The sequence below is a fragment of the Sesamum indicum genome, linkage group LG6 (assembly GCF_000512975.1).
Source record: "Sesamum indicum cultivar Zhongzhi No. 13 linkage group LG6, S_indicum_v1.0, whole genome shotgun sequence".
In the NCBI taxonomy this organism is placed as follows: Eukaryota; Viridiplantae; Streptophyta; class Magnoliopsida; order Lamiales; family Pedaliaceae; genus Sesamum; species Sesamum indicum.
This window is the reverse complement of record NC_026150.1, coordinates 16,320,009-16,340,677: the sequence shown is the minus strand read 5'-3', so window position 1 is coordinate 16,340,677 and position 20,669 is coordinate 16,320,009. Positions and strand designations below refer to the sequence as shown.

At 36.2% G+C, this 20,669-nt stretch overlaps 2 protein-coding genes and 1 non-coding gene across 4 annotated transcripts; all 3 read right to left on the bottom strand.

The window, feature by feature from the left end:
* Window positions 283-2,919, bottom strand: LOC105164630 (40S ribosomal protein S3-2). Its single transcript, XM_011083324.2, has 6 exons — window positions 2,775-2,919; window positions 2,462-2,609; window positions 1,849-2,020; window positions 1,065-1,119; window positions 842-973; window positions 283-720 (listed from the first exon to the last, which is right to left on the bottom strand). The coding sequence occupies exons 1-6, from the start codon at window positions 2,805-2,807 to the stop codon at window positions 562-564; spliced, it is 699 nt and encodes a 232-aa protein (XP_011081626.1). The 5' UTR covers window positions 2,808-2,919; the 3' UTR covers window positions 283-561.
* Window positions 4,732-9,592, bottom strand: LOC105164629 (peroxisome biogenesis factor 10). 2 transcript variants are annotated; one of them, XM_020694758.1, is made up of 12 exons: window positions 9,316-9,592; window positions 9,026-9,171; window positions 8,730-8,761; window positions 8,162-8,251; window positions 7,591-7,685; window positions 7,265-7,475; window positions 6,957-7,026; window positions 6,799-6,877; window positions 6,379-6,512; window positions 5,871-5,965; window positions 5,343-5,431; window positions 4,732-5,228 (listed from the first exon to the last, which is right to left on the bottom strand). In XM_020694758.1, exons 1-12 carry the CDS (start codon window positions 9,366-9,368, stop codon window positions 5,126-5,128), a joined length of 1,197 nt encoding a protein of 398 aa, XP_020550417.1. In that variant the 5' UTR covers window positions 9,369-9,592; the 3' UTR covers window positions 4,732-5,125. The 2 variants fall into 2 exon arrangements, with proteins under 2 accessions (XP_020550417.1, XP_011081625.1); XM_011083323.2 differs by having other exon boundaries at window positions 9,026-9,249; window positions 9,394-9,590.
* TRNAD-GUC lies at window positions 9,575-9,646 on the bottom strand. Its single transcript has one exon. It is a non-coding gene; the product is annotated as a tRNA-Asp (tRNA).

Here is a 20,669-nt window from a genome sequence, read left to right as displayed (position 1 = left end):
GCTTTGCCTTTTGCACAAAGAATTTGGCCATCACAAAAGCACTGACAGAAAGAATTCAATAAAGAGCAAGTTAAATACAGCTTCCAGTACGGAGCGATTTCTTTAAATTCTGCGCTCTAACACCGGGGAGGTCCAGCTCATAACTCACTTTTTTGTTTTCCTCTAACCACTGATGCCCAGGTACGTGCTAATACAAACACAACATTTCTGTAAGTCCCTCTCGTTACATCATGGACCGATATATCGAAAATGAATTAACTGACAATTTTGCCGAACCTGAGGGACGCCAAGCGACGAGCGAATGATATTTCCTGACTTCTTTTACAATAAACATTACAAAAGTGATATAAAATCAACAGAATAGTTTTAATTTAGCATCCAAAAAGATCGCTGAGTAAGAATGAAAGCACAAGTATCACTGGCAGTTCAGTGAGCAGGTCCTAGACAAGGTCCCTTTACGAGTACATGTATCACTCTAATCTAACAGAATAATGGCAACAAGCCCCTATCCACCAGCAAATATAGGTGATAATTCTATTTGCTCAGGGATCAGCTCAGGTTTCACGCTACTTCAACAGCGGGAGGTGCTACAGTTTGAGGAATATACTCTTCTTCCTTCGGGGGATGGATGGTGACAAGGTCCGGCAATGGTGTCATTGGCCCTTGCTTGCCCTTTGGATCCCAGTCAAGCATAATTTTGACCTTGATACCAAGTACTCCCTGAATTCGTCAATCCAAGCAAATCAGATGATGAAATAAATAATTGAGAAAAAAAACAAAAAATTAAAAAATAAAAAACCACAGCAATAGGAATAGTTTGCAACCAAGTGAAAAAAATGACCTGTCTAAGAAGAACATGCCGCACAGCAGAATCAATGTACTCCTTGACAGGTTGCCCAGAGGATATCATGTACCCATCCTTAAATTTCATTGACTTGGCACGCTGAGCACGGAGCTTTCCACTTACGATAACCTAAACAGATATAAGCACAAATTCAGGAGAGTTGCAAGCCATTTGGATATGAAAACAAATTAGAAGCACAATTAAAAATCTTCTAACCTACCTCACATCCCTTGGCCCCACTCTCCATAACAAACCTCAAAACACCATAGCAAGCCCTAAAGCATGGGAAAAAGAGAAAAGATTAGTTGCATAAGATAGTGTGGGACAATTACACAATCGTCAGAAACTAATAGCTTTCTAGTATAAGTTTCACGACATGGCTATTTGGTTCAGAATATCACAACTCTGCTGGAAAATATACAAATTTGTTTGGTTGATTGTCAATACCAATGCCGCAAGCAAGAACATCTCATAAGACATCTACAAGCACGCCTCTTAGAATTAACCCTTATTCTCTGAATTAAATATCTGATGTTCCCATCTTATATCTGTCAAAATGGACATAAAATTGTCCCTTGGACATAAGATTAAATGGGAATATCATATTTAGTCACCTTCAGACACGAGGTAGGCACTAATTACTGCCAATTCGCTGTAACGATGACAATTGATCACTCCATCGACACCTTGGAGAAATCAGAAATACAAGAACACTAAGACTGTCGCATGCTATTTCGATATAGCTGCAGATGCTTTCAAACTAAAGACCCTATTTTTTAATATCAAATTGATCATAAGAGAAAAAACTGTTGAGTGGACGGAGAAGAGAATATCAATTCCAGATAGCCCTCACAAGTGCATCCCCAAACATCCATGAAGGCAATACTGAATACACTAGGATATGAGTCTAAATAACCAAGTAATCATGAAGTAAACCCAGTTGTGAATTAGGAACATTTGTGAATGAGAGAAGGAAAGTAGGTGAAACATGTTATAAATTTAACCTCCTCACTGCCAGGCCTCCAAGCAGCTTGTAACGTAATGACTCAGCCTGAGCTATGGCACACAGGCCCCTGTTGTTGACCTTCTCAGCATAAAGCTCCACACTGTTCTCTGGAAACTTGAAACGCTTCTGAACAACTGAAGTCAGCTCCCTAATTCTCCTACCCTTCTCTCCTGGACAGAGTAAACAAATGAACAGATAAATATTCTACGATAAATGTTACTGTATGTAAGAAAGGGAAGCCTAATTGCCATCTCTTTCCTAATGGAAGCATTTTAGGGGCAAAATTACAAGCAATTCATTCCATGTACCAGACTACATTAAAAGTGAATAATGAAAGGCATAATTTTCTCATTCTCAAGTCACAACTCCTATTTCCATACTGCAAATATGCATTTTACAACCAAATACATTTCTCAATAAAATTATCCATTACTCAATAAAAATAAACACGCAAAATAATAAACCCCGTATCAATTACTATTGCCCAAAGGGCATTTCCATAAACACAGAACGAAGTTTAATTCGTCGTTCGCATTAATGCCAGCACAATTTCAATATACCAACATAGATACATCAACATATACGTACATAAAAAAGTTGGAATAGATTACCAAGCACGTTCTGAGTACGAGTAGCCCGGATAATGATCTCTGTCCGCATCGGTGTGACACGAACTTCGACTCCGGAGTAGCCATCCTCCGCCAACTCTCGAGTCAGCACTTCGTTCAACTCCGCGAAAAACACTCCATCAGCAACAAACTATACATAATCAAACAATGCTGACACAATAAGAAAGATATAATTGATAAGAAAAGTTGATTTCCCTGTTGATCACTCGGAGTAATTCTTTTCCAACAAAAAAGATGTTTAATTGCTTATTTTTACTTCTAATTTGACAGGAAGAGTGAGAATGGCTACACCGACCTTTCGCTTTTTGCTCATCTGGGTAGCCGCCATGGTTTCTCCGTTGCGTTTTGCAGAACACTTTCTGTTTGCAGGGACCCGAGACTGTGAATACGAAACCCTAAAGTGGAGGGGAGGGGTGATACGGTAAAATTACATCCTAGTTATTTCCTTCGTTCCACCTTTTATTTGATTTATATTTATATTTATAATATATAAAATATAATTAATTAACACTCAAGTTTTGGTTGTGTTGCAAAATTAGTCGTAATAGTGAATTTTAGTTTCATAATTTAACGGTACTGTGCACTGAGCGGTCACCGTTAAATTTTTCATGATATGTGTTGTTAAGCCTAATTAATGAAATATCTGTCCCACTTTTAATTGTAAATTTATTCCCACGTTATATAGAATTTTATAATATGAGTCTCATATTTTTTAGAGTAGTAACTTAAAGCAGTCTCACAAGAAATAAAATACAATTACCTAAATATTCCATGGTATAATTATATAATTCTCAAACATTAACACACAACTTGCAATATATTATCAACAACACATAGTAAATGTTCATATATGCAATTTCTAGAGAAGAAGAAGAACAAGAAGAATGTTTACCTGCCTCCAACAAATGGTGAATTATCAGGTAAGTTTTCTAAAACAATGTTTTGTCCAGAATTTTCCTTGGAATTAAAGACTTTGATCATGGCTTTTCCGTTCAAAATTTAACATCATATCCATTGAGTTATGCTACTATTTTGATAAAGATGGAACCAGTATTACAAATTCCTCTATAATATACAACTAAAATTATAATTTAATAGTGGGAGTAATATTTGATGAGTTTGAGTACTTATCAACCACGTGGCCATTCCGTTGGAGCATTTTTTCACATTATTATTAAATTATGGGACTAAAGGAGCGTTTGCAAAAATTTTTATTTTTAGAGAAGTGATTTTTGTAGAAAAAAATTGAAAGTTATAAATGTAAAAAAAGTAAAAAGTACATAAACGTTAAATTGAATAGTGTTTGGAGAAAAATCACTTTTAAAATAAACTTAATTGATAAAAGACAAGGATATAACTTTTTATTTGTCACCAGTAAACACAAAAAATTTCATAAATTTTATTTTGATTAGTATTCATTTTTATGTTTAAAAATACTAAAAGAGTATATTTAATTTAATAATGCCCCACTAAGTAATATAATGTTCATTAAATACACAATAATTAAACTTATATGATTGCAAAAAATAATTCTTTCATTAATTAATCAAATAATAATATGTGAACGAAATAATATAATTAGATGATATAATACATAAAATATAAAGAATTTAAAATATTAAATATATGAAAGTGTAAATTTAATTATTGTTAAATCTAAATTATTTGAAAATTCCGATATCAACTTTAAATATATAATTCTATAAATAAATTAAAAATTATAAAGTTAAATTAAAATTAATAATGTTAAAGTAGAAAAAATAGTTAATGCCCTACCAAGGTGCTTTTAGCTTTCGATTTAAAAGCGCTTTTCTTAGCTGTTTCAGAAGTAGAATTAGGCATCCCAAACATTTAAGAAGTTAGAAATTGAAAAACACTTTTTTGAAGCGCTCACAAACACTCCCTAAATTAACCTAATTCTATAAAATATCTTATTCTGTGGAACTAAAATTATAATTAACTCCACAAATACGTTACACTCCCGTATTTAGAAGGATACGATGGCGAATCTTGAAAGCAATGTTAATATCCAGTAATAGCCATATCATTTGAATTTTGCGTAATACCTTGACCCTGAACAGTAATGGAGTTAATGAAAATCCGCTGCATGTTGATCTTGATTGGTGTGAGATCTTTGTCCATGTTCACGACCTCCCGCTGAGTAAGATGAACTTTGGGATTGCTTCTTTCATTGGGAATTCGTTGGGGACGTTCCGGGACTTAGAGATGAACGACCTAACTTTAGGCGATAATTTCATGTAATTTTCAGAGTATTATCACTTAAGAAAATAAGAATAATGAACAGATTCAATCAATGACGAATGTTCATGATTCGAGAAGAATTCATTACATCGCCAACAGATGTAAAGACTAATGACCACTGTTCGGGCATTGCCGCTAATCTTCTTTCCTTTACATGGTTTTTAATCTTTTCATGAGTACGCGCATGTTTAAACGCTACAGAGAATGCTGACCTCCATTCACTGAAGGATACCAACGGGTCCCTAGATGATTCCTTGCCTCTTGCTTGCTCGAAACTCTCAAGAAGTGTCAGAGCCACCTTATTGACGTCCCCTCTTTATTATTTTTCTTTTGATTGTTAATTTCTTATCCATCATCCTCCATCGACTCGGCTACTCGACAGAGTTAAAAATCAGAGTGATACAGACAAACTAGACTAGAATGAGTTGCTGGGGAACGACACAGTGGGCATTCAGGCTTTTCATTACACCATTCCATAATGCAGTTCCTATCAGGAAAGGAAAAAGCAAGACACAAAAGAAAAGAATGGATGACAAGATGAAAAACGTTTAAGCATAGATAAGCCAAGTAAAGGCAAAGTGAAGCATCTTGGAGATCATACCAGCAAAATACATGACCACAAGGAGTGGCTGTTGGGTTTTGGCGATTGCTTAGGCAAAGTGTGCATTTGCTCACTCCACTCGCTTGAGACTGAGAACGACAAATAATTCGAAGTCTTGTTAGCACCCTTTACCCACTTAGTGGATACTGAACCAGTCACACTCGATTGAAGTTACACCAGCAATATTATCCGTATTATAAATTGCAGAATATGGAAATTAGTAATCAATAGTATTCAATACACATGCAGAAATGGAGACAATAAAAGTATACACCCCAATCACTGAGAAGCGCAGGGCAACAGCAAAAGCAACAGCGCATGTTAACTAAGACAACTGGAGGCTTGCAACAGGGCCTATAAACTATAAACTATAAACATCACTGTAGCCAGACCTAATTAGATATCATAATAATTGTGCATGTTGCTGCAGAAATGATGTCCTTCTTTTGCAGACAAGTGAACATGCTAAGAAAGACACAAATACATGTGATGAGAGGTGCTGGAGATTTAACTCAGATTGGGGTATACCTCTGAGGTCGGTGTGGATTCGTGAACCCAACTACTCTTTCCAGAGTCCTCAGTTATTAGATTACCTTCCTCATTTAAGACTGGTAAACCTCTTCCTGCCAACAATCATTGAAAAGTTCTTAAGTAAATTAGCAGTCAGTGATTGATGAATCATCTACCAAGAAACATATATTAACTTCGAGACTTGTGACAAATTAGAGAAGTCATGAAAATATCATTATCAAAGGCATAACTATGAGAATTTGAAAACTACAAATGTCCACAACAAAGATATCAGAACTGTCTCAGAACAAATGTTGTTCCTAGAACTACACAGTAAATTTTAGCACTATGAAGACAACAGCAGAAATAAGCTGATTAAGATGAATCTACTATTTAACAAACACTGATATATTCCTTACTTCTTCAACTCAAAAATACTAAAAATCATATATATTCAAAGAATGTAAAATCAAATCGATAGCTAATGATTTCAGATAATAACATTTTCAGACTAACAAGAAATAACCTGCTGAAGTTTGATAAGCTCCATGAGATGTTTGCTGAAATGAAGTAGCAAATGTAGATAAATTGCTTCTTCGTAATCCTTCAGCAGCAATTATACACAGCTGAACTAAGAGAAAAACCCCCAATATCTGATATCTGGAAAATAATTCAATTAGATCAGGAAGAATTTAATCCAGGTAGAAGGGTGTATAATGATTACAATCTCAAGAAAATGGAAGAAGTTATCAGATAAGCAATTTTCTTTACTATTTAGTCAGGTTTTGGCCACAGAAATCATGACTCAGATTTCAGCAAATAGATAATAGATATCAGGAGTAATTTTGAGAACAAGAACGTATGACAAAAATGTTCACATGTCACTCTTAGACAAGTTTGCCCCCTCAGAGAAGGCTTAATTTTTACTGCAAACTGGCAGATGTACCTAGGCCGTTGATTGGTTGGTTTTCCAATAAACACATAACGAATCCCAGCAGCTCGTTTTGATAAATGATAATATAGACCTGTGACAGAAAAGCTGGTATGAGATCAGAAAAAGATATATAATGTCTTTTTAGGATGGATAGAGCTTCATCACTTCACCTTCAAAATAAAAGAACATGAGGTTTGCACGGAGAACCAACATGAAACATTCACGGGCAAAAGGTAGCACCTGAATTAAACAGTAGGAGGATAAATTGGTCGGGACAACAATTTAAAGAATTTGGGAGTCAGGGAAGGGTAAAGGAGATCAAGTGCAATGCACTTATGCAGTCAAATCTATAACCACATGAATCAGGAACAAAGGACAACTGACTCGACGTAAAACAAAGAAACTCATTCTGCATAAGTTTGTCCTTCCTAAACTTTACTCTATATAATCAAGAGTAATGTGGTGGAAGATAGCATACTGAGGGCCACCTCCGAACCGCATATAACCATACTCCAGTAATTCTGGCTTTCAATCTTGATAAAGCTGAAAGAGGAACTCCTGAATTAAAGGATGATGACATTTCAGCACTAGCAGATGACTGAATTTGACTGTTCGAGATAGTTTCGTTATCGATGATATCATCAGATAGTAAATCAGCCATGGTGATGCCTTGGGAAGCAATACGCGAGCTGGGAACACAGTCAGATAGAAAGTCAGACTTTAGAGGCACCTGAAGTTTCAGATAGCCTGAAACCTGCAAGCAGACATGACGAATTCTAGCACTTAAATGAAAACTTCCAGAACCTGATCCTTTCAGCAATATATGGGAATGCTGTCTGATAAAAAATAAAAAGGGATCGTCTTGCTGGGGTTGGAGGAAGGCCATAGGGTCCTGCAACCTGTAAATGCAACCATTAATAGATTGAACTTCTCATCACATCTATTAAATGCCAAAAGTAATAATTCCTTCATCGTTTTGGTTATCATTTTAAATGGACTTTGTGGCTCAAACCTTAGGCATGAAATCCCATTATTAATTTACAGATTTTACATAGACTTGAATCATGCAGAAGGCTGTTCAGAACATTACTACAGAAGTGTCCAGATGATTAATATGGCAAATCAAGTATCTACTAGAAGTATTTTTTTTCCCTGCACTTCTTAAAGAGATTTCTAATATAGATAAAATGCATGCCCACTGTGAACAAAAATTACTCTTGTTAAGCAGTGCGAGCATCAGTTTTCTAGATGCCGCCTGAGCATCATTTTTCAAGATTACCTTAGTAACACAATCTTAGGTATAGACAGTCACAAGCAGAAGAAATGCTCAGCCTCATGCATATCCACAACCAAACTGAAAATAAAAGATACACACCTGAGTAATATCACAATATTCTTCTCCCAGGGTCTGCTTCCCTGCACCAGTTGTTAACACAAAATAAAGCATCTGCCCCAAAAGTTTTGTCTGCAACACAAAAAACCCAGCCCACCATTTTTAGAACAAAACCAATAAATCTTATAAAATTCTGAAGTAGATAAATACAGTATGAAAACACGAGTCTATACCACCAAATTGTCAAATCAAGTAGCTAACATATCAAATCAAAGAGAAATCATTTGGGCTCTTATAAACAAGAAATCACAATTTAAAACACTATCAATTTCAAGTAACTCAAGTCTATTGTGGTATCCCAACAAGGTATAAATACTGCAGGTTAGAAAGAGACATGTTCTCTACTCCTCCAAACAATAAATCATAGTATTGATACTTTCAAGGGCTAAGGCACTTACCAATAACAGGTTAACGTGCAAATCTCAGAAATTTATATGTTATAAAAGTAATTAACTTCCAGGTGCTTAAATATAAGTATCTGCTATAACTTCTATGATCAATAACAACAATTCAACAGGGACATAATAGGAAAATAGGGAGAGGAACAAACCTCACTCTGATATGCAACAGCAACTCTTGTACCTGAAAAATAAAGAAGAAAATTTGAAACTACAACTGAAAGCTAGAGTTGGAACTAGATATAGTAATTAGTATTTGAATTTGGATACATTTTTCATCAATTCAAATTACATGAGCGATTCTACGGATCCAACACGATTGAGAAAATGGAATTGGAACTGGTGGACCTTAAATCAAAATAAAACGAGCACCTCTACTTCTAATTCTACTCTATCCAAGCACTATGAGTAAAGTTAAGAAAGAAAAATACAGAGGCAATCAGAGTACCAAAGAGGTGGCGGAAGGCGTCACGGCAGGCGTCGTATACGAAGGAAGCGTACTGGTCATCCTTCTCAGCTGCTCTCATTATTTCAGGCTGCGCCGCCAACGGAAACCTCCGGACACCGCCGCTGCCACTGGGCCCCTCATCCAAGTTGCTATTGCTAGTGCCGGCTTCCTTAACTGCAGTTGCTTCTCTCAGCCCCATCTCCTCAAACACGCTCGCACATAATCTCTCTCTCTCTCTCTCTCCCCCCGTGCCCCCCCCCCCGCCGCTGCCACTGGGCCCCTCATCCAAGTTGCTATTGCTAGTGCCGGCTTCCTTAACTGCAGTTGCTTCTCTCAGCCCCATCTCCTCAAACACGCTCGCACATAATCTCTCTCTCTCTCTCTCTCCCCCCGTGTCTGTCGCTCCGATTAGACAATTACTGTTGTTAATCCCAGACGACAGTATTTTCGAAACCTTTGCACGACGTCGCTGAATCAAACTCGAAACGACGGCGTTAGCACTGCGGTTCAGAAAAATAATTACGATCGAAAAAGTAAAAAGAATTGATACGCCGTTGCCGGGGATCGAACCCGGGTCGCCCGCGTGACAGGCGGGAATACTCACCACTATACTACAACGACACGCTGATATATGGGCTCATAGGGTTAAATTTGGTCGTCATACCACGTAATAGTTTAGACGTCTCTCATTATTAGGCAGATAAAATTTTAATTAATATTTAAACCAAAGAATTGAATTCAAATTCAACTGACATATCTCTTTATAAAACTTTTGTCTATTATTATCTAAAGTTGTAAGAGAAAGACACCCACTTTCTTTTCGAAAAAAGTGTAAGCAACCCCCTTGTGATATCGTAAATAAGCAATTAGCTCTTTATAGAAAAATGAAGAACGATTTACCTCTCTATATTTTTTTCAAATACAACAATTTACCCTCCTATGATTTTTCAAAATGAAATAATTTATCTCTCTGTATAAGGAGGTAACACTACAAGAAAACAGGGTATCAGAGATGAAAATTTCCGTCTCTAAAAGTAGGATTTCCGTCTCTAAAACAAATTAGAGACGGAAAAATCCGTCGCCAAAGTCCGTGGTGGAAAGCCCCGTCGCTAATTCTGAGACCGAAAATTCGATCGCTAATTCTGTCGACAAAAAAGAAGAAAATTTAACTGTAATCCGTCTCTGATTCCGTCGATAAAAAAAGAATTTTTCATCTCTAAGGGTAAAATATTTGTTTGTTATTCCGTCTCTGAAACGCAGAAAATATTCCGTCTCTAAAACCTTACAAATTTCCATCTCTGATTCGGCCTCTAAATTTTCATAATTTTCCGTCTCTAATCTGTCTCTAATTTTTTTTGGTTTTTTTTGGGCAGATTTTTTAATTTCTGTACTCAAATTAATATTCTGGTCATTATACCATCAAATACATTCCATCAATACCAAAATTTGAATTTACCAAACAATAACAACAAATATTAACAAAAAAGATATTTATAATACAACAACACTAATATAATTGATGTCATCATCCAAATACTATCAAATAATATCAATGTCTACTCCCAAGTCAACAAATATAAGTCAAAGTACAACCTAAATCAACATACACTAAGTCATAAACAACCCAAATCAATATACACTAATTCATAAACAACCAATAGAAAAAAATAAACTAATTATCTTTCCTGAAATGTTGTTGCTCCTGTTGTCCCGACCCACCAGCAAATTGATAATTTGTGTATCCCACATCTTGAAGTAATTTTCGAACTAATTTTTGTAGGTCTGCCTCCCTCTTCCGAGCCTCTTCCTCCCTCTTTCGAATTTTTTCAAGAGCAATTTCAAGAAATTTTCTATTTTTTTCTTCTCGTTTTGAAAATTCCTCCACAGCTTTTGTTAACTCATTAATCTTCTGGTCAGATGCTTTAAGAGTAGAACTGACTGAACTTGAACTTGTAGATGAGGAGCTACATCCAAATCCATATAAGCGTCCTTTAGAAGGACCTCCAGTGATATCATACCAAGTTCAGATATCGAATGAAGACTGTGAAGAAACATCAATACAACCCATTTTTGCAAGGTATTCTTCCTGTGCAAATACATTAGATACAAAGAAATATTTATATAATAAAAGTCTAACAAAATTTCTTAACATATATACTAACCAATATTTAAATCCAATGACAAATTATACTTACACTAATTCTTTTAGATTTGTTGTCCATGAACTCTCCAATTCCTTGTTCTTTCTATGGCATCTTTGAAATAGCTCAAGATCAGTCACTTTTCTACCAAGTTCTTTTTCCTATAGTGTACAAAACAATATTAATTCACATGTCAATAAATTGCATAAAGGATATCTAAAAACTTTATATTTAAAACTTACCATTTTTTGCCTATGTGCCCCTACAGGAATAGAACCACTAGTGTGTTTTGTTATCGAATCATCTTTTTCAGTCAAACGATTTTTTCGGGCAGTTTGACATTTTCCTAAATAATCTTCTGAGGCCCAATACTTCTGAACTAGATCATTCCATAATTGATTACTCAACCAATAAGGACCTCTATCAATCATATCACTCATCTTTGGTTCTCTACCTGACTGTTTGTGAGCATCATTCAGTGCCTTTTGCTTAACTTTGTACATCATTTCTTTGAATCGATCACTCGCATTTTCATTCCACACCTTCCTCATTTCCATGTCGTTTAGATTATCCCACCAATACCCAGATCAAGTTTATCTAGGTGTTTTTTGATCGTGTAGAAGTTATCTGACAACTTTTCATCTTCAGGCAGCATGCTTTTGACTGTTGACACAAGTCAATCATAGCAAGCTTCAGGTAAATTGTACTCTGATTTGATACTTAATAGTTGGGCCACAACAGAGAGTTTTGTGCACTACAAGAAAACAGGGTATCAGAGACGGAAAACTCTGAAAGTAGGATTTTCGTCTCTAAAATATATTAGAGACGGAAAAATCCGTTGCGGAAGTCCGTCGCAGAAGGCCGCGTCGCTAAAAATTAGCGACAGAAATATTCCGTCGCTAAATCTGAGACCGAAAATTCGGTCGCTAATTCTGTCGCAAAAAAAGAAGAAAATTTAACTGTAATCCGTCTCTGATTTCCGTCGGTAATCCGTCTCTGATTCCGTCGATAAAGGTAAAATAATTTCCGTCTCTAATTCCGTCTCTGAAATGAAGAAAATATTCCGTCTCTAATCCGTCTCTAAAACTTTACAAATTTCCGTAATCTAATCCGTCTCTGATTCGACCTCTAGATTTTCAAAATTTTTCGTCTCTAATCCGTCTCTGATTCGGCGTCTAAATTTTCAAAATTATCCGTCTCTAATCTTTTTTTGTTTTCTTTGGGCAGATTTTTAATTTCTGTACCCAAATTAATATCCTGGTCATTATAACATTAAATATACATCCATCAATACCAAAATCTGAATTTCCCAAACAAGAACAACAAATATTAATAAAAAAGATACTCATAATACAACAACACTAATATAATTGATGTCATTATCTAAATACTACCAAATAATATCAATGTCTACTCCCAAGTCAACAAACATAAGTCAAAGTACAACTCAAATCAACATACACTAAGTCATAAACAACCCAAATCAACATACACTAAGTGATAAACAACCAATAGAAAAAATAAACTAATTATCTTTCCTGGAATGTTGTTGCTTTTGTTGTCCCGACCCACCAGCAAATTGATGGTTTGTGTATCCCACATCTTGAAGTAATTTTCGAACTAGTTCTTGTAGGTCTGCCTCCCTCTTCCGAGCCTCTTCCTCCCTCTTTCGAGCCTCTTCCTCCCTCTTTCGAACTTCTTCAAGAGCAATTTCTAGCAATTTTCTATTTTCTTCTTCTCGTTTAAACATTTAATGATTTAGCAAATGTAAATAAATGGGCATAAAGTTATGTGAATCTCCAACTGTTCTTCATAAAAAGCATCATGGTTATGAACTTAGACTACAAGACAACAGTTTCACTTCATCTGTTAATTGCACAAAAGCAAGCAGAGTTGCAGGAAGTAAACATCTCAGGAACACAAACATACTTAGGCCTGGCAACGAACTCGAGCTCGCTTTCTCGAGCTCGAGTTTGTTCCAGAAATTGTTGTGATCTTGCTACTTTGTTTGTGAGGTTCATCAAGGATGAGATAATAGTGATGATTTATTTCCACCATGCGTTGACATGAACATAGTCGGTGACTTGGTTCTCATATGCCAGTAGAGGAACAATATGCATTAGCGGAAAACTGATTTTGAATTTGTCAAATTTCTTAGATTTATGGATGACAAACCAAAAAAAGGTCCTAGATGTTGAACTATTCACAGTTACACTATTAAGCCTTATGCAACCCAAGTACATGAGTGCATCAGTACCATTGCTTAGCTAAATGTATGTCCTGTCGTGTGTTTTACCAGAAGCTAGGTAATCTTGGATAGGCTACAGGTTATCTTTGTCTGGCATTAAACAAAACCTCATTTGCATGGTCTTCCTATTATGTTTATGGTTATGAACTTAGACTACAGTACAACAGTTTCACTTCATCTGTTAATTTGGTCTTCTTTTTTATATTGACACCCAGTTATGTCTAATGCAACCAAACTTCAGAGTATTCAGAACCCATCCTAGTTACATAACAATGTATATATTATACATATGAGTACTCAAAACCCATCCTAGTTACATAACAAAGTATATATATATATATATATATATGTTTGTGTGTGTTTTTGTGTGTATTTGATATCAGATTTGATCTACATCGTTTTCAAATTAACTTGACATACTTAAAGAACACAGTAACTACACTTTATAACTTTATGAACATTGAAAACAATAAACAACTGTCTCATACTGTAACCAAGGTTCAAGTGTTCTCATAAGAATATTTCACAATTGACACGTTACAGTATCAAGTATTCCAGATTAGTACTTCAATGAGGATATAAGCATACTGGATAGAAACATGTATTCAAAGATCAAAAGACAACTATTTATCTTAGTCCCAGCTTCCAATTAATCACTAGTTCTATGGAATGCGACTTTAAGAATTAAGATCACTTCTAAAACATCTAATGAGATCCCAACTTCTTTGATCCCATCCATCCCTGCAAACCTCAGTAACAAAGGGAACCAACCACTTTCCCCAAAATGCTACAAAGACACAAAAATCAAGAAAGCCACACACAGACACAGACTCAGAGAGAGGTAGGAAAGTATGGAAGGAGAAGCTTTTATATGTCTGCAGCAATACTTGCAAATAACAGTATAGATGTTGAAGTGAATTCCTACCTGATTCTGTAATAGCAAAACAATTATCTAATACTAAGCAATAGGGCAATTTTAAGTATGAACTTTTTACCATACTCATGACGACCAAGCTTCTTGTATAGTTTGTCCTCCTGTCCAACCAGACCTCTGAAGTGCGACTCTTTAACCATAGCACCTAGCATTTCAGGAAATAAATTATAAGCATGTATTAGAAAAGAAGGAAACCAGTCAACTTGTGAACAAGCCCCTACCCTTGCAAGATCATTTTCTTCTCTATTTTGCACAGCATACTCAAACACCTCAAACTTTGCTATAAGAGGCAAATGATCATAATCTGGAGCAAAACTAAGCATCAACTTATCTCTTGGTTCAGGGTGATCTACAAAACCAGAAGCAGGCACGGTAATCACGAAATGCATACTTTTTGGTGTATGAAAAGGTGATGAGGTCAGGAGAGAAATGAAGTGATCGAACCAAACCTTTCTGGCATCCCTATACTCTCGAATGAGATGGTGCAAGGTATCACAGTTTGGGACCCATCCTATAAGGCCACTGTTCAATGCATGTTAATGAAGCTGAGCACACAATCACTCAAAATGCATGTTCAACATAATGCAACACATTGGAAAGATTAATGGAAGCCAAAACTTAGCAAGAACTTAAAACCCCAATCAGAACTTAAAATTCCCTTCATATATAATCAGAATTTAAAATTCAACAGGCAGAACAACTAATCAAAATCAAACAAGTGAGATACAGTGACATGTCCAACTAGAAATATTACAGATAATAGATGACTCAAGAAAAAGAGAATGCAGATATGGATAAACTCTTGAATAGAAATACACAAATATATATTTTTGGATGGTTACAACTATTCCTTTTTTCATAAAATTCCCTTACTTTGTTTTTCTTGTTTTATTCAATGGCTATATTATATTATTCATCAAGAAAGCATGTAAAAGCAAGCAGAGTTGCAACCTACTCGAGCTCGCTTTCTCGAGCTCGAGCCCGAGCTCGAGTTTGTTCCAGAAATTTTTCAGAAATTCCAAAAATTACAACATTACATACAACATTAGATACAAATGAGATGGGTTTACCGTCCTTAGATATAAGAGCTCGTTGCCGATTTACCGTCCTTGTTGCCGTGAGTTTAATTTGGGGCTAGGGTTCTAAGAGATGGGTTTGGAGAAAAAATGAGAGGAGAAAATGGAAGCCGTCCCATAATAGTTCGTCAGCATCTTTTAATAAGTTAAAAAACTTTTGTGTTTCTGGATAGGCAGTTGTTCAACACACGTGAAGTTTGAGCTGAACTCACGGCCTATTGCATCCATCACCATTATTCTATAACGAGACGTTTCTAGCTGAGGAGCGGTTGAAGAACCCCCCACATCATCTCTTGTGTTCAAGGATTCACCATGTGCGTACCAGATGTTATAACCCCGAGTAAATTCATTTTTTACTATGTGTAAATGCGCATCACTCCGATTCAAAAATCTTGTGTTGCCGCATTTAGAGCATGGACATTTGATTTGTCTATTATTCAGAAATCGTGGGTTATTAAAGGCAAAGTTCAAGAACTCCTGATCAACTCTTGTTACGAATTCATCTAAAAGAAACTCATTATCATCCAAGCGCCTCCACATCCAACTACGGTCACTATTCATTATTCCGCAATTTTTAGAGAAAGGAGGCTAGATGAATTAACCATTATTTTGAAGATCAAGGTTTTTTATCTACTGATACAAGAAAAGTCCCAAAATTTAAAGGACTTGACATCAAAATGAAGTGAGAAATGCTGATCACCAAATAAAAAAGAAACAAGTGAAAAAAAAAAGGAATAGGAACAAATGATCTCAGATTAGGCCTAATTATAACATTTAAATACATGTGTAAATTAAAGTATCTCAATCTTATGTTTGATGAAGAAACTATCACATATTTTTTTTTTTTTATAGGTCTAGCCCATGTTTTTTAATCTGTAAAAGGGTTTTTTAATCTGAAAATTGCAGTCATTGTCTTCAACGTTATCGTCTTCAACCTTTCCTCCTTGGGTACTCTGCTCTACTCCCCCAGGTCCATCATCAAATTCTAACTCAATTCTCCATCATCAAATTCAAATGTATAAACAAACAACCATTCCATCAATTCCCCAATAACTAATCTCCATACATATATAGATCTTCTTCAATATTAACTATTAGCCCATGGGCGCTTCACAATCTGCTCAAGTTCCCTCTGAAGACGAACACCAAGAACCCGAAGAAGAAGACGACGACGATGTCACCCCACGCATGGGCCCTTCCATCAAGGTCTCTTCCCCTACAATGTCCTCGCCCCCCCTCCCCCACCCCCCACCCACTTCCACCGTTCCTTCTCCGTTGGCCCCGCCGACGAAGATCGCGCCCTCACCGAGGTTTACTTGAATAGCCACGGCGAGTGCCACATGAATTAGCCACGGCGAGTGCCGACAATTTCTTGTTTTTTTACTTTAATTGCACGATTTCTTCCATTCAAATTCTGATTTCTGAATTTTCTGTTGTCTTCAGAGTTGGGTGTGGATGTATACATACTGAAAAGTTTGTCGGTTCAACAGTATTTGCCTTAAATTATTGTCTGCGGTGATATGATATTTCACATGTGCACAGTGCTTTATTTCTTTAAATTGTTGTCAGATTTTCACCTTTTCCTGCTGTTCCTGTTGATTCATACATTGAATAGTGATTCAATAATGCATCTACAATAATCTGCACAGCGAGGTGTATGTCTATATATACAATATATAGTGCGATAAAAACACCACATTGAAGCTTTCATTGTTAATTCAGATATCATTTTACTCAGTTTTTGAAGCTGCCAGTAAAAGCGAAATCTCGCTACCTTTTTCCGGTGAGTAAAACTGAATGCCTATATTTGTATTCAATGATGTGTTGTTATTCGCTTCGTAACAATCTGATGTTTGAGATCTGTAGTGATGATTTATGTTTGTTAATGCAGTTATCACTTGGTTAAGTTGCTTTCTATGTTATGTTACTTTCAATTTTGTAGGTGTTGAACATATTTAATGGTTCAATCTTGTTCTGGAAAAGTTTCTTTTATTTGATTGAAATGGTTTTATAAGGAGATTTAACTGTAGGGATGTGGATGTTAACAATGGCGTGTGTTGACTGCAGTGTTTGCTGCTACTTGATTTGTTGTAGATTTGTATGGATGATGGTGTTTTGTGGTCTTAGTTACTGGACGCCTTGTTTAAAAATGGAATTCTTCATGAATTATATTTTTGTCAAATGCAAGCTTTTGGTGCTTAAAACAGCAAACTTCTTTTTCCTTTGGTTTGATGGTGGTGTTGCAATGAGGTTTGAGCAATATTGTCTAGACACTACTTTAATTCAGCGGTTTCGATGAAAATTAAGGGATTTTCTTGGAAATGCTTATCAGTTTGAGTTCGGCTTGTGCCACTTTGAGGTTTTTGCTCATACTTCTTGTATTTGTCTAACTACATAAATAGTAGAATTTATGATAGTTTCCGCTTGTTCTGGAAAAGTTTCTTTTATTTGATTGAAATGGTTTTATAAGGAGATTTAACTGTAGGGAAGTGGATTTTAACAATGGTGTGTGTTGACTGTAGTGTTTGCTGCTTCTGGATTTGTTGTAGATTTGTATGGATGATAGTGTTTTGTGGTCTTAGTTACTGGACGCCTTGTTCAAAAAGGGAATTCTTGATGAATTATATTTTTATCAAATTTTCTTTTGGTGCTTAAAACAACAAACTTCTTTTTCAATGGTTTGATGGTTGTGTTGCAGTGAGGTTTGAGTAATGTTGTCTAGACACTACTTTAATTCAGTGGTTTAGGTGAAAATTGGATTTTTTTTGGAAATGCTTATCAGTTTGGTTCGGCTTTAATTGGATCCATACTCTAGAAAAGGGTAAAAAATGATAGTGCGTGCTTTTATGCAATTTAGCGTGCATTTTGGGAAACAATGTGGGGAACATAGTGCTGATGTTGTAAGTAATTATAATTTTTTTTGGAAAAATATTAATGGAATACATAAGAAACTAGAGCTAAACCAAATCAATGAATATGGTATCATTAGAGCTAAACGTTGCTGTTTGACTTTATCGAGGTTATAGCTTATAGCATCCTTAGCCCAACGAAACTTCTCATAGAAAATAAAAAATGAGAGCAAGTTGAGTAATAAACGATAATTTGTGTTGAAATTCAGATGGCTTGTCGCACTTTGCTTCACTTTCATCTCATTGAATTTTTATTTTTAAGTCTTCCATATATTATTATTTTTTATTATACAAATTATATTATATATATAGATATTAAATAAAATAAAAAAATTCAATTAACGAATCTGACCATTTAAATAATCAGTATAAATAATTATAAATGATTTAATGCATGTTTCAGTATAATTATTATCAAACTTATCAAGAAAATGAATACAGAATTATTGTAACACTCGCATAAATAATGATACAATTATCGCTTATTGACAAATGAAGTTTGTTTTCATTCATTCCCCAAAAAACATTACTGAACTACTACATGGAAAAACTAAAAATAATTTCATCTTTTATAATGGTGTTAACCAGATTATTATTTCAAAAAATTCAAGCAATCATCTCGTGGTACCATATGGTTTTATGTTCTAGTAACTCATTAGCGAGATGATTATTGTTTGTTTATAATTCCAACCCTTTGTGATGTGCGGCAGTTTTTTTCCTTATGGATATGTAAACGATTGTAATTAATTGTTACGAAACTTTGATATATAAGACAACCCACAAAGATGCAACACCCAAATGACGCTGGTTCCTCCCACTCATCTCGATACGATAAAGTATTGTGGACCACGGAAATGGAACGCGTGTTCATTGAGTTAATGCATGAGGAGTTCATCACACACCGACTCCAATCATCCACATTTCCACCGTCAGTCTGGGCTCGTGTAACCGAGCGAATGAACTCGGTTATGAGTCAGGGTTGTCTTCTTACGACGGTACAGCTTAAGGGCAAACTTAACAGGCTGCGTCGTGCTTGGCGTTTGTTAAACGAAATATTGAATAGGGGGACTGGGTGGGGATGGGATTCAGAAAGGAATACCATAACAGACGATGCAGGACGCTTGGAGGAGCTGTATCGGGTAAAAATCTACTCCTGCTGCCTTCTTGATTGCAGTGTCCTTACAGAGTCGCAAACTAATTACATATCTTGACACTATAAATAAATGCAGGAAAATCCTGAATATAAAAAAATAGTTGAGCATGGGCTTCAACGCTTTGACCTATGTACTGAAATGTTCTCACGAAACACCGCAACTGGTGGGCTCGCGCGTTCGTCATCACAACAACGTCGGACAATCCACAACACCAACCACATAGACGATGAACAGATGGATGGCACACATTCGGGCAGCCGTCGTTCACGAGATGAGTACGAAGATACAACATTCTCTCAATCTGTTCCCATGACGTCCCCAGACGAATACTTTTCTTCCCCGGGACCATCGCATGCTTCCGCTGGTCCATCTGGCAGCGGGCGTCGATTCCGACGAGTAGCTAGTGAGTTGCAAGCTAAGAAGTGTCAGACGATGGATAAGTTGAATGAATCACTTCAAGGGAAGATTGACCGAACCGGGCCCAAAGCTACTGAATCAATTGAGCGGTGCGTAGACGAGTTGACAAAGTTTAATGATTTGCCAGATATCATCTTCACCACCGCATTGGAGCGTTTTCACAGTCACAGCACGCGCACGATCTTCTTACGTCTTAATGACGAGAATAAACTCCGATGGTTGTACTCTTTGGGCAAGTGACTGTATTGCTTGATTGTTAGAAAATTGGAATGTTACTGATTTTATTATGTCTATTCGTGCATGTATGTATTACCGATTTAATCATATTGCACTCAATCCAAGTACCCATGCTCGTTAAGTATTTTCATGTCCCCAGCCAACAGACATCTAATGCATGTAACTTACACACTAATTTATCTTGTTTTGGGTTGCGGAGATTATGACGACCCCACACCAGGGAAGGTTTTTTGACAACATTTGCATGACCAAGCCATGCTTTTATGCTTTGGTTGATGCATTGACTAGTAGAGGTTTATTGCCTCATGGTCAGACGTCCAGAGTTACCTCAATTGAGGAGGTTGCACTTTCATGCAAACGGTTGGCATGCATAAAAGGCACCGCGACAATATGGAGCGATTTCAACACTCATTGGAGACTATTAATCGTAGATTCCACCGAGTGCTTTCTGCCTTGTGCGCTATGGCGCCAGAACTAATAACACATCCGAATTTTACAAACACACATCCGAGAGTGGCAAATAACCCA

Coding starts and splice junctions, on each gene's coding strand:
- LOC105164630 (XM_011083324.2), bottom strand. CDS start 2,807: ATGGCGGCTACCCAGATGAGCAAAAAGCGAAAG. Junction 2,021..2,461: donor TCGTACTCAGAACGTGCTTG/GTAATCTATTCC, acceptor TACTCTGTCCAG/GAGAGAAGGGTAGGAGAATT. Junction 974..1,064: donor GTGGGGCCAAGGGATGTGAG/GTAGGTTAGAAG, acceptor ATATCTGTTTAG/GTTATCGTAAGTGGAAAGCT.
- LOC105164629 (XM_020694758.1), bottom strand. CDS start 9,368: ATGGGGCTGAGAGAAGCAACTGCAGTTAAGGAAGCCGGCACTAGCAAT. Junction 9,172..9,315: donor GCCGGCACTAGCAATAGCAA/CTTGGATGAGGG, acceptor TAGCAATAGCAA/CTTGGATGAGGGGCCCAGTG. Junction 6,878..6,956: donor CATGTTCTTTTATTTTGAAG/GTGAAGTGATGA, acceptor TTTCTGTCACAG/GTCTATATTATCATTTATCA.